The sequence below is a fragment of the Lipotes vexillifer genome, unplaced genomic scaffold (assembly GCF_000442215.2).
Source record: "Lipotes vexillifer unplaced genomic scaffold, Lipotes_vexillifer_v1.1 scaffold330, whole genome shotgun sequence".
Classification (NCBI taxonomy): domain Eukaryota; kingdom Metazoa; phylum Chordata; class Mammalia; order Artiodactyla; family Lipotidae; genus Lipotes; species Lipotes vexillifer.
In genome coordinates this window covers 1,654,451-1,667,991 of record NW_006775627.1, presented here as the reverse complement: position 1 = coordinate 1,667,991, position 13,541 = coordinate 1,654,451, and the positions used below count along the sequence as shown (strand labels likewise).

Below are 13,541 nucleotides of genomic sequence, written 5' to 3'. Positions count from 1 at the left end.
CAATATCATCTTTATAAATATTTACTATAATATAACAAACACATTTTCATTCCATTTTAGAAAGTGACACCTTTGTTAAGGGAAAATACATCTCATATTAAATGTAAAATTATTTTAAAAGGGATTCTTAGAATTTTTAAATGTACTTACATTGAGCTCTAAAACTATTCCAAGGCAATCAATCAGCAATGACCCAAGTGTGGCCACAGTAATGATAACCACTGTTATGATAATGTGGAGAACTGATGAAAGAGTCCCACCAAAAAACACATTGGCAATTACCTGCCAAATAAAAACAGATTATTTAGAGAGGGAGTCTCAGAGTTGTGCAGCACTTATTAAGAGAGTATTTTATATTATAGTAGTTAGGACTGTATAAAATACTACCAATTAGGCAATCAATCAAGTCTTAAGCCAAAGCCATATGAATGAATGTTCTATCGTTTCCAAAGTATTTACACATAGACACACACACATATCAATAACAAGTATTCTTTGTTGAACTATCAGACAGGCAGTGGATTACCTTCCAGACTCAGAACATGGCATACTAATGTGTGAATAAATATATTTCTCAAGTGTAAGAGAGACCTTGGGAAGTTACCTTATCCTTCCTCCTTGAGTCCAACAAGGTTACCACTTACACAAACTACAGATGCTATTTAGATTATTTGAATGACCTCTAAGGAAGGGGTTAGCACAATATCCTTTCATAATAATGGGTGTGTAATATCCTTTACTAACAGGAAATTACTTTCATATAATCTAAATCCTATTTGATACAAGCCAAGTCTATTTTATCTCGCCTTTCCTCAGCAAAGAGAAGAGCTGATTACCATTTTCCATTGACACTCAGATCAGGAAATCGATCAACAGTCACTTATTTACTGACTTGCTAAGAGAAAATGTCTAGGAGATGATTCCTATTCTCAGAAATTAACATCCTAACTGGAGAGATCCAACCAATCTAATGAAACAAACAGTCATCAATTTTTGACAGATTAAAAAGATCAAATACAATTCAGAACTAGACAGTGCTTCAGTTATCCAGATCTGATTCCCTGAGAGTAATTGGCTTTACAGTATTCCTGAAATGTGCTTGTCCTACCTTGGCTTGAGGTAGGACTTGAAACATGGATGGGATTTAGAACAGAATTATAGACCAAGGCAACAGTGTGAAAAAGAGCAAAGAGGTAAGAACAGTAAAGATACCTATGGGGGACAAGGAGGAGACAGCCTGAATAGGGTGGTAGCTTTATGCAAAAGAACCATGAGACAAGTATTGGAAATGGTGGGAGAGGGTCAGATGCTGGGGGACCTTAATGACTGTGATAAGTAGCATTTCTAGTTGAGTAACAGTCCCCCATTGACTGGATACTGCCATAACTCTGTTAATTAAATGGGGATACTAATCACTCTTACTCATTTATGGCTTTACAATTGGTAATGTCCTTCCAAATATTATCTAATTTGAAGTTCATTCTTATAGATGAAGATCACTGAGTGGCGCAGGCTAGTGAGAGTATTTATTAGGCACAGACTGGCTTTGTGGCACCCTTGTACTTGGCTGGCTACTTTACCTGTGAATAGAAACAGCTTTGATTATATTTAGGCCAACTGTATATTTGTGTGTGTGTGTGTGTGTGTGTGTGTGTGTGTGTGTGGTGTGTGTGTGTGTGCAGAAAGGAGGGAAAGAAAAAGGAAGTGAACAGGTGATGTATATGCAAAGTTCCTCTGCCTAGTATTTGCTACCATGGCAGAGATCTTGGTTCAGTTCTGTCTTCCTGTCATGGCAGCTATAAAGGAAACACAAGTTCCAAGTACTGAAGACATAAGCTATACAGGTGGAGTGACTCTGACAGACCACGAGCAGTTCACCAGAAACCACATGAGAATGCACCATTTATTATTGCTGATCTAGAGATCAGATTTGAACCTAAAGTACTGGGCAGAAACTAAAATAAAACCATTTCCGGCATCCAACAATTGTTGGCAAAAATTTTAAAGGCTCTTCAATTTTAAAAATATTCATCAAGTTCAGTCTACTGCTCCCTATATTTGAGGAGAGCTGGCCTATGAGTTATACATTTGTAAGTGAGGACAAGTGATAACTGCAAAGGATATACATAGTGCTGAACATTTTCTCATTCCTTTTCCTTGTGCAGTTCCCTATCCGCAGAATTGGCATAAGGTAAGCACTGGTGTGCCTCTAGAAGCCTGCCCGTTAGTTAGTGTATTTGAAGCTCTGTAGGCATTTTGCTTCACACATTAGACCCATTGACATGGTGCACTGTGTAACCAGCCTCTAGGAATAGATCCTAAGACTAAGCCTTTTCAGTGTGATTCCTGAAAGAACCACTATGAAGCAGGATCATGTTTTTCTGTTAAATGGTACAGTGGATTTTTAGCTTACTGTATAAGGGATTCCTGACAAGCCACATTATCTAATTTTACACAGAAAGAATTAGTTCTCTTTTACCTAATCTTCCTCTACAAATTTAGGTAGGCTATATAACAAAACTTGGAGTTGACTTTATAAGTGAAATATATCAATATACAGATATAAGTAAATAATATACTCTATTATTTTATATGGTATATAAGTATAAATAGATAAATATATTTATCATAATAAACATATTTATAAATTTATGAATGAATGAAATGTTTATTTTATATTTACATAAACATAAACATTTATAAATTTATAAATATATAAATAAAATATATCTGTAAAACTAATGGTTTAAATTGAATTTGGGGTTTTCATGAAAAATAAAATATTTTAGTTTTTTAAAACTAATAAAACTCATCAAATCTGTCCTGTGGTGCCTTTAATACATGTTGACTTATAAAACATTTTAGCCAAAAAAATTTTTGTAAAACATGTTTTAAACCTTAGTACTTAATTTCTTTGTAAGAATGAGTTAAATAGGGCTTCCCTGGTGGCGCAGCGGTTGAGAGTCCGCCTGCCGATGCAGGGGACACGGGTTCGTGCCCCGGTCCGGGAAGATCCCACATGCCGCAGAGCGGCTGGGCCCCTGAGCCATGGCCACTGAGCCTGAGTGTCCGGAGCCTGTGCTCCGCAAAGGGAGAGGCCACAACAGTGAGAGGCCCAAGTACCGCAAAAAAAAAAAGAATGAGTAAAATAAAATCTTGGTTTGACTCTATTAAAGGCTGGCATTCACTTTGGAATGCAGTTGTATTAATATTTATACTTACGTTAATATAAACTAAACTACCAAACATGATTTTTGAATCCAACTTTTGAAAAAATATCTTGTAAACATTTGAATATAAATTTATCTTTAAACTGGTTAAAAGAGAAAATTTTATACATTATATTACTTGTCATACACTTGGGAATTTGCAAAATCAAATGATTTGTAAATCGCCCCAAATTAATGCAGTAGAGAGATGACCTAGGTAAAGTGTCGGAAAGAAGTTGTGCTTACCTCTCTAGTCACAAAGCATTCAATCGGGTATGTCAAAATGACAGTGACTCCATAACAAAACCTTCCAAATGTTACCAAGTCATCATTTCTGCAATAATTTTCAAATAAGTCTCCTAGAGAATAATATAAAATAGATTTATTTAATAGATACTGGGTATTTGAGATAAATATCTAATAAATGAGATATTGGATATTTATTATATAAGTGAAGCTACATAAACGTCATTTAATTTAATAGAATAGACTGCCAAATCTAAACATAAATTTTGCATTCAAAAACTGTATAATTACTGATGGGTATTAAAAGTAGCACATGTCCCACTTGAAAGCAAATTCATCACTAATAGTTTTCTTCTTACTCTCAGTGTTTGTTTTTAGAAGATTAGCCTTATATTTGTACCAAGTTCTGAAAAATACTTTTATCCATTGTCTTCTTACACCAGAATCAACTCCCTAAACTCTTGTGCACTGGTTTTATAAACTTGCTTCTGGTCTTTGTTCCTGGTAAGTAAGTGACTTCATTATTAAAAAAAAAAAAAAAGTCTGTTAAAATAAACAAATTTCCTTTTGAGATGTTATTCTTAGATCAAGGACAATCCTGAAAGGAACAGTAGACTAGTACATGTAGGGAGCTGAATTTCCTGTATATCATTCTATAGAGTTTAATCACAAACTCAGGGCCACAGCAAGGAATTCCAAACATACATTATCTTCCACGGTATCTGATAGGCCCGAGGTAAATGCACTGATTCAAAACTGTGAAAATATGGTTATCTCCCAGGCAGAGTATTATATTTAATTAGTTCCAAACTAAACGATGGACCATATATACATTGAACCAATTCTTATTTAGAGACTGTATTTTCTTAGACACCTGTGAGGAAATGCAGGGATCTAATGAGGGCACAGATCATGTCAGCAAAAAGTTTCCCAATATAGAAACAAAGAATATTTGAGACTGTTTATTTCCTAAATATAACATGCTTACATTTTAAAATGTTGGTCACATTTTTCGATGAGACTGAATAGAAAATTAGATAAGTCACACACTACCACACTGTTTACAAAGAAAACAAAATAATAATACTTCTGTACTTTTTTTTTTCATTAAAAGACTAAATGACCTGCCTCTTCCCAAGACTTACTTTAAGTGACCCTTTTCCCCTCCCCCTGTTAATTGGAGTAAATGTACATTACTTTTTAGTGTTCCTTTTGGGCGAAGGAGATTAAATCACAAAGCAGTAGTGGCAGAGGTTCATCCAAGGTTGATTGAAAGGGTTCCAACACTCTGAGAAAAAAGGACCAAAGCTCCCTGTTCACTAACCTCCACTAAAAAACAGGCCCTGCACCTTTTCAAAAGTCACTGGGAAATTCAAGAACAATGTAGAGTTCTCACTGCCTCACAAGCTGGAGTTTATGTAATGAAAGGGAAAAGAAGCATGCAGTGTGCGCAAACAAGACTAGATTTGCCTAAGGCAAAATGGCCTGAAGAAACAACCTCAGCTTATTCTAGCTTGAGTCTAAGTGTATTTTAGGGAATTATAGCTAGAAAAGAAAGAAAGAAAAAAACAGACAACCAAAACCAAAACCAACCTGTCAGCTTTGTTATATAAAGACTTAATTATATCTGCACAATTACTAATGATAAAAACACCAGGAAGGTGTGACTAAGAAAAAGGGTTTATGTTTTACAGAAAAGGCATTTAAAACCAAGGTTCTGTGCAGACTGGAGCCTACAGGCTATTTGTCTTTGCAAACTATGTAGCAATAGTGATACATGGCAATGTTTTGAAACAATTTTTATCAAGATTTTCAAGGTCACTTCATTACTGCACTCTAATGGCACACACAGGTATTATATTTTTGATGGCACTGGGATTGTTATTCATCATTCTTCTATGAAGCCATCTTCTTTATTTCTTGAGGAATCTCTCCCAATAATCATAGTCACCTGTAACCTGCATTTGGAACAATGTTCCACCCACCCAAGAGTACTTCAGTGTCATCTGAAAAGTAAGCTAAGCAGAACTAGAGCTAAGAGACAGTTTTTAATGGGCCATATGTATCCAAAATGGGGTAGACGACAAGATGGAATGGAAAGAAAATGGGACTGAAAGTTAGGAGATGTGTTTTCTACTTTGTCAGCAGCCAGCTTGGGCAAGTTACTCCGCCTCTTTGTGTTCTCGGCAGGGGGTAAAACTAGTTATTCCACTTACCTTCCTAGGGTTATCTGAAGGTCAAGAGATAACAAACCTGCAAAAGCTGTGAAATGCATGAATCATAGTATTTAGCAGGCTGTCAGAATACCCTAACTCTCACGCTACAGAGATGAGTGAATGTAAGGGTCAAGGATGTAGAAGAGATGACCATTCCGTTGTTGGGCCTGGATGAACAGAAGAAAAGAGAAGTGAATTCAGTGTGGGGTCCTGGGATGAGAGTTGGGGTGAGGAGGGAAAGGCCTGGTTTTGTGGGAAAGATGTATTTTATGTTTAAGGCAAGAGTGAAACAACTAAGTAGAAATGTCCTGTAGGCAAGAGGCTGGAAATGAAAAGAAAGTTCTGGACTAGAGTTAAAACAATGAAAATCTCCAAGAATTTGTTGAGAGAAAAAAAGGCAACTTGCTTGAGCCAGTTAATGGGGGGTGTGGGGAGAGAGGGAGAGGAGGTAGGAGAAAGTAAAGACGAGTCACTCAGAGAGAAAAAAATATTAAGGGAGTGAATGATGGTATGGTAGTGCTCTTTTCTCTGCGGGAGGAAAGAAAGAATGTACAGAACTGTTAAGTGACTCAGAGAGGTCCATGAAAATCAGAACCAAGAAGACTGTTAGCTTTGAAGAGTGGGAGGATATTGGTGTCCTCGAAAGTGAAACTGCAGTGGACTAGTAGAGAGGGAAGCTGGAATTCATGTGCTTTGAAGTGATACTGTGGAAGGAGGGAGAATGGACTACAGAAGAAGCTTAGCAGTTTAAAAAGGAGAAAATTAGGAGAGGCAGGAAGGTAGAGGAGAGAATGGGTTCTACTCTGAAGTAGAACATTGGGTATAATTGTACTTAAAATGAGAAGTGATAGCACCACTCCATATGAACACCAAAATATGCTAATACTGAATTTTTCATTTTACCTTGGGTGTAGCCAGTAAATGTCAAGTATCCACATGTAGCAAAGAGAATACTGATAAATACAGAAATCAAGGTGGACACATGGATGATACGAGACCACTTAGCTACTGTGGGTTCTTCCAAAGAACCATAAACTAAGAAGCAGTTATGGTGGCAAATAAATGCTGCAATACAAGAAAAAAAAAGCATTATTAAAGCAAGCACCATAGTTCTCCCTTTCCTTCTGAAAATTCAGAGATGTAGGCTACTTTGAAATACTAATGAACTGAAGTTCAAATATACTAATTTACTAAATATGTCAGAAATAATCTTTCTAACAGCTGTAGGAATGAGAAATTTCATTCACATTAGGCTTATATTCTCCTCATGTCACTCTTGATATATACCAGGCCTAGTCAACTTTCCCATTTCCCAGTGGCCTTTCCAATCTTAAAGGAAATCTAAACACCATATTTTCAGTCCAGGGCTTCCTTTCCCATCTGGGATATAACACAGTAACTTTAGATGGCCAATTCACAATACTTTGTGTGCAAGGTTTTGAAGAAGTCCATAACACTTGCTAGATTTTCAAGTTAAGAAACAAGAAGACTTAAATGAGTTTTCTGCATGAGGAAGAGACTTGTCCAAATTGAAGCAAATTCTGGTGACGAGTGAGAAAAGTTTGAGCCTAATTTTATGATGGCACAAACTGGATCATATGCTGCTGAACTTAGGAAGTCTAAAACTTATGATGTCTGCTCTCCAGACACACAGCACTTTTTTTAAAAAAAAAAATTTATTTATTTATTTATTTATTTATTTTTGGCTGTGTTGGGTCTTTGTTGCTGTGTACAAGCTTTCTTTAGTTGTGGTGAGTGGGGGCTACTCTTCATTGCGGTGCACGTGTCGTGCACCATTGTCATGGCTTCTCATTGTGGAGCACGGGCTTTAGGCATGCAGGCTTCAGTAGTTGTGGCACGTGGGCTCAGTAGTTGTGGCTTGTGGGCTCTAGAGCTCAGGCTCAGTAGTTGTAGTGCATGGGCTTAGTTGCTCTGCAGCATGTGGGATCTTCCCAGCCCAGGGCTCGAACCCGTGTCCCTTGCATTGGCAGGCGGATTCTTAACCACTGTGCCACCAGGGAAGCCCCACAGCACTTTTTCACGGTACAGAAGACTCCATATTGAGAAAGGGCCTTGAAAACCATCTACTCACCAAACGACATTACACCAACAGCCTGAATAGCATTGGGCTTTGCAAATATCCAGGCATCTTCTGTTTTTGGTCTAGAAGAGACATCAGTTAATTTGATGAATGATTAAACAAATGCAAGCACAAGCATAAAAGAAAACAAGAAATGATGTCACACTATAAATTGGACACCTTTAAGTCAGAAATTAATAAGGGGCTCCCATTCATCTTTTTAAATTGTAAATAAATTTCCTGGGAATACCAATGTTACTGTTAACCTCAGTCCTTGAAAATGCATGCCCATGACTTGGAGAGACTCTAGTTTTGCATATTTAGAATTGACCACTTAACTCTGTGACTTTATCTACTTATCAATTTAACAACAAACATTTGTTATGCACTCATCATTTGAGATACTTGTTGAGGGAGATTCAAACATTAATAATGCAACGTTCTTCCTCAGTTAATCAATGCTGCTCTTTTTTTTTTATTTTTTGCGGTATGCGGGCCTCTCACTGTTGTGGCCTCTCTCGTTGCGGAGCACAGGCTCTGGACATGCAGGCTCAGCGGCCATGGCTCACGGGCCTAGTCGCTCCGCGGCATGTGGGATCTTCCCAGACCAGGGCACGAACCCATGTCCCCTGCATCGGCAGGCAGACTCTCAACCACCAGGGAAGCCCTCAATGCTGCCCTTTATTTCCCTTTAACTCTTCCAGGTTCATCCTACCCAAGGGAAATTCACAGTTGGTGCTACAGTTATTGAGAAAGGTAGACTTGAACTAATATTAATTGAAAAGGTACTTAACTATGTTCTAGGAACTATTCTATGCTATCTCAATCTTCACAATAACATCTAAGTATTATTATCACCATTTAATGTATTAGGAAAGTCAAGCTCTGGGTGGTGACATATCTGGTCAAGCTTCCACAAACAGTAAGTAAAGAAGTTGAGATCTGTCTCTTTGGTCTGTCTCTTCCTTACTGAACTGCCAGTCGCCTCAAATTCCCACCTGTATACACACTTCTCAAAGAGGTTTTAGAAATATATGTACTTTAAATAGCTTGAATAAGTCTCTTTCCTAGTGGAATTAAAATATTTGCCAACCTGTCTATAGGCAGGGATTGGTCTCCCTGTTTAACAAATCCCTGAGTAGCAGTGAAGAGCACGGGCTCCAAGGTCAGACAGCCTGTGTGATCTTCTGGTCCCATCCACTTATTAGCTATGTGATCTTAGGCAAAGTGCTTAACCTTTCTGTGCTTCAGTTTTGGTATCTATAAAATGAGGATGATAATAATAGTACCAAATTCACTGAGTTATTGTGTAAATTAAATAAGAAAAGTATGTAAAACTTTGGAAGAGGGCATCTCTGGCGGCGCAGTGGTTGAGAGTCTGCCTGCTGATGGAGGGGACGTGGGTTCGTGCCCCGGTCCGGGAAGATCCCACATGCCGCGGAGCGGCTGGGCCCGTGAGCCATGGCCGCTGAGCCTGCGCGTCTGGAGCCTATGCTCCGCAACGGGAGAGGTCGCAGCAGTGAGAGGCCCGCGTACCGCAAAAAAAAAAAAAAAACTTTGGAAGAGAGCCTAGCATACAGTAAGCATTCAATAAATGGTCACTAGTATTATCAGCTTATGTAATAACATTGTTATTATTATACAATGTCATTTAATAGAAGGCAGCAAATGTCCAAAAGTATGGCCAGCTTCCCTGAAAAGGAAAGGCTTCAGTGAGATCCAAAAAAGGCATAAGATAGAAGAGGGGGACAGGGAAGAAGGGTCCTAGAAAGCATAAAGGTACTAGGTATAAATCCATCTATTTCCTAAGTTTGTTATTCATTCTCAATGTAGACACAAAAATGTCTCATCTGTTTTGTCAAAGTTAGTGGGATTTATGCATTATATTACTTCTTTCCATATTTGAAATGAGCATTACAGACACAAAAGAACTAAGGAGCAAGCAAGGGAGGCCTCCTGCTGTTACAGTGCTTGCTCAGAAATCCAGTTTGTTGAGTGGGAGCTGCTGCCACCTGCTGCTTCCACTACTCATTGCAGTGAACATTACTGACAGCAGCGTACCTGACAAATTCCAATGTTAATGTGGAAAAATACAAATTTTGTCCACAGTCCTTAAACAGTTTTTTGAGAAAAGGCAGCACTAACAATTGTAGAAGCTTGAAGATTTTTAACTTTCTAATATGTTTTAAATGATCTACTTTCCCTGGTAGGGCATTCCCAGGTGAATAACATTCACTTTTCCTTTCAGTACAGATTGTGGTGGTGCCCTACTTTTTAACTCTTATATTAGTAATGAAAAGGTAGGAGTTTTATTTTTATTTTTCTTCTTTCATTTAAGTTTAAAAGGTTTTTCCTGGTCCATATGGTTCCTTGATATTCCTAGATAAGATGGAGTGTGAAATAGTACCTATGATGATTTTGGATTTTCTGTGTTCAGCTTAATGATGCTGATTTTATAAGATGGAAAATACCAAAACATGTTACAGATAGGAAAAAAATGTGTGTCCAAATCTAGATAAAGAGAAGGAAAGAGACACTGAAAATGGTTTTCCAACCTTTTATAAATTAGCCTGGGATTGAGTTCCAGAAAAATGGTTCGACAGAAAAAAGAAAAGAGAAAGTTTCTTGGTATATTTTATGAAACACTGATACTCAGTGTGGATGAGAAAATGAAGTTACAGACCACTCTGACTTTAGAATATAGATGCTGAAATGGAAAATGAAATATTATCAAATGCAATCAAGCAATGTTTAAGAAAAAAATCATGTCTAAGAAGAGTTTTTTCCAATAAGTGCAAGAGTAGTTCAGTCATAGAAAAATCTATTAGTATAAGTCATCACATTAACAGATTAATGGAGAAAAAAGCTTATGACTGACCATTTCAAAATAGGTAGGAAAGCATACAATCCAGTATTTATTTTGACAAGCATGCTAAGCACGCTATTATTAAAGTAGAACTTCCTTAACCTAATAAGGAATATATACCAAAACCTATAGCAAGTGACATATTTAAAAGTGAAAAATTAGAAATATTACAATTAAAGGCAGAAACTAGATGAGGATGTTCACTATCACTGCTTTCAGAATATACTATTGGAACTCTTAGCTAATGCAATAAAATAAGACAGTGATAAGATATGTAATCATTGGAAAGTGATAAATTATTTGGACACAATATAATTATGTACACAGAAAATTCAGGGGAATCTACTGACAAGCTGTTGGGATTAATAAGAGCATTCAGCAAATTCACTGGATACAAGCTCAATATACAAAAATTAATAGGGTTGATGTATACAAAAAAGAACCAGTTAAAATGTTTTTTAAATGGCAGTGACAACAAAAACACTAAATATTTTTAAAGATATGCATAATATTAATGACATGACATAATTTTATTGAAAGACAAACAAATGGAGAGATATAGCATATCCATATTTATGAATGGGAAGACTCAATATCATGTAGATGTCAATTCTCTCCAAATTAATATTTAATTTCAAAGAATAAAACATAATATCGATGGAGGAGAGATTGTTTTAAACCTATAAAGGCGGGCTTCCCTGGTGGCGCAGTGGTTGAGAGTCCGCCTGCCGATGCAGGGGACATGGGTTCGTGCCCCGGTCTGGGAAGATCCCACATGCCGCAGAGCGGCTGGGCCCGTGAGCCATGGCTGCTGAGCCTGCGCGTCCGGAGCCTGTGCTCTGCTACGGGAGAGGCCACAACAGTGAGAGGCCCATGTACCGCAGGAAAAAAAAATAAAAACCTATAAAGGCAAAAACCATAAAGGTAAAAATTGATAAACCTGATAAAATCAATGGAAGGTAAATATTAATATAAAATGTCTGTATAATAAAATAATCCATATTCAAAGTTAAAAAATAAAGAAAAGCTAAAAATTGGGAGACGAAATGTGTCTTGCATATAACCAAGAAAGGGTTATTATCCAGTGTATATTAAATGCTACTGCATATCATAATAAAAAGATATTCCAATGAACAATAGACAACAGGTAATTGACAGAAAAGGAAATGAGAATGGCCAACAAATATGCTGTATGTTGTTCACCCGCCTCCATAATTAGAAAAACTCAAATGAAATACATTAAAAAAATTTTACACCTAATTCAGTAATAGCAATGTTGAGAAGTTGCTAGGACAAGATACAATTATTATGGAGGGAACTGTAAACTATAAAACAGTTTGGAGAAGATCTTGGTAATATCTAGTAAAGTTTAAGGTACTCAAAGCTTATAAGCAAGCAATAACATTTCTAAATTTCTAAACCATCAAATTGTATGCTGTAGAGCAATTAAAAAGAGTCACCCAGTGCTAATTTTATCAAAATGGAAATATACTGAATACAATATTGAGAGAAAAATAGTGAGTTATATTAGAGAATATACATTTTTTTTTACCATAGTGATTATTTATGTATATTTTACAAACATACTAATCAATACTAATACATAAATGCATAGTGTAAGTATAGAAGCATGAACAGGAATGATTCAAACCAACTTAATAATAGTTATGTCTGGGAAAAGAAAAATGAATCCAACTTAAGAATTATAGTTACTGCTATGGAAAGAGAAGTAAATTGACTTTTAAATATGATAGTCTATTGTTGATAAAGACTGGAACCAAATATAGAAAATTATTTCAAAAAGATTTAGCCCATTTTAAAGCTTTCTGAACTTTATATAATTATACAATATTTTCTACATGAAACCTTTTTGGATTTGAACTTAATTTTTAAGCTTAAATTTCCATAAATAGTCTATAACTGAAATTACGTTCTTCCTTCTGGAAAGTCATTCAAATCATTCAATTTTCAACAAATATTTGCTGAACACTACCAATGTGGCAATCAGTGTTATGGCCACCGGAAATGCTGCAGAGAAAAAGACAAAACAAAGAGGTTAAATATTTTTTATTCTGTATGATAATCTAGAATAGCAGCATACAATAGTGTGTTGCGGAGGAAGACATTTTCCGCTATTCTAGGTTCTTCTAGCTGCTCTAAGAGTTAAATTGACATGAGACAGATTAACAGGAGAAAATCAAACAGAAGTTTAATGACAGGTATACATGGGAGAGACCCAGGGGAACTGAGTAACTCGCCAAAATGGCCAAAGCCCTCACCTTAAATACCATCTTTAGCTAAAGACAAACAAGGATGTTGGGGGTAGTGGTTTGGGACTTCTAAGGGGAGGAAGGCAATTCACATGAAGATGGAAGAGTAAATGTTTGGTAAAGAAATGTCTGCTGGGCCATGTGGAGACATGTGACATTTAGTGGACCCTGATCTCTAGCCCTTGCCAAGTTTCTCCACCACACCTAGCACATATTCTTTGCAGGTATCTCTCTCTGGTGATTGCTCTATTCCAGGAACGTCCCTCTATATGAATTCTTTTAGGCAGTGAGGAAGAAGGTCAAAGGTACTTCCTGAGTCTTTTGGGTCTTGATTGTTTTCAGCTCGAAATAATCCACCTGCCAAAGAGACACATCTTGGCATGGCGAATTTTGCTCCCCTACAATTGCTTTCTGTGCTGATGGAAATGTTGTACCTCTGTGCTGTGCAATATGGTGACCACTATACACATGTGGCTACTGACCATTTAAAATTATGGCTAGAGTTAATTAATTTTTAATTCTATTTAATTTTATCTAATTTAAATAGTCACATGTGGGGGGAGATAAATTAGGAGTTTGGGATTAACATATATACACACTACTATATATAAAATAGGTAAACAACAACGACCTACTGTATAGGGAAATACCTAC

General features: G+C 36.8%; 1 protein-coding gene across 2 annotated transcripts in view; it reads right to left on the bottom strand.

Moving 5' to 3' along the window:
* SLC38A11 (solute carrier family 38 member 11) overlaps window positions 1–13,541 on the bottom strand; it is a 50,834-nt gene that overhangs the window by 4,987 nt on the left and 32,306 nt on the right. For both annotated transcript variants that reach the window (XM_007450068.1, XM_007450069.1), the window contains 4 exons: window positions 7,764–7,834; window positions 6,575–6,736; window positions 3,456–3,568; window positions 151–282 (listed from right to left, as the gene is read on the bottom strand). In XM_007450068.1, the coding sequence (XP_007450130.1) occupies window positions 151–282; window positions 3,456–3,568; window positions 6,575–6,736; window positions 7,764–7,834 (478 nt within the window). The remainder of the gene's footprint in view (window positions 1–150; window positions 283–3,455; window positions 3,569–6,574; window positions 6,737–7,763; window positions 7,835–13,541) is intronic.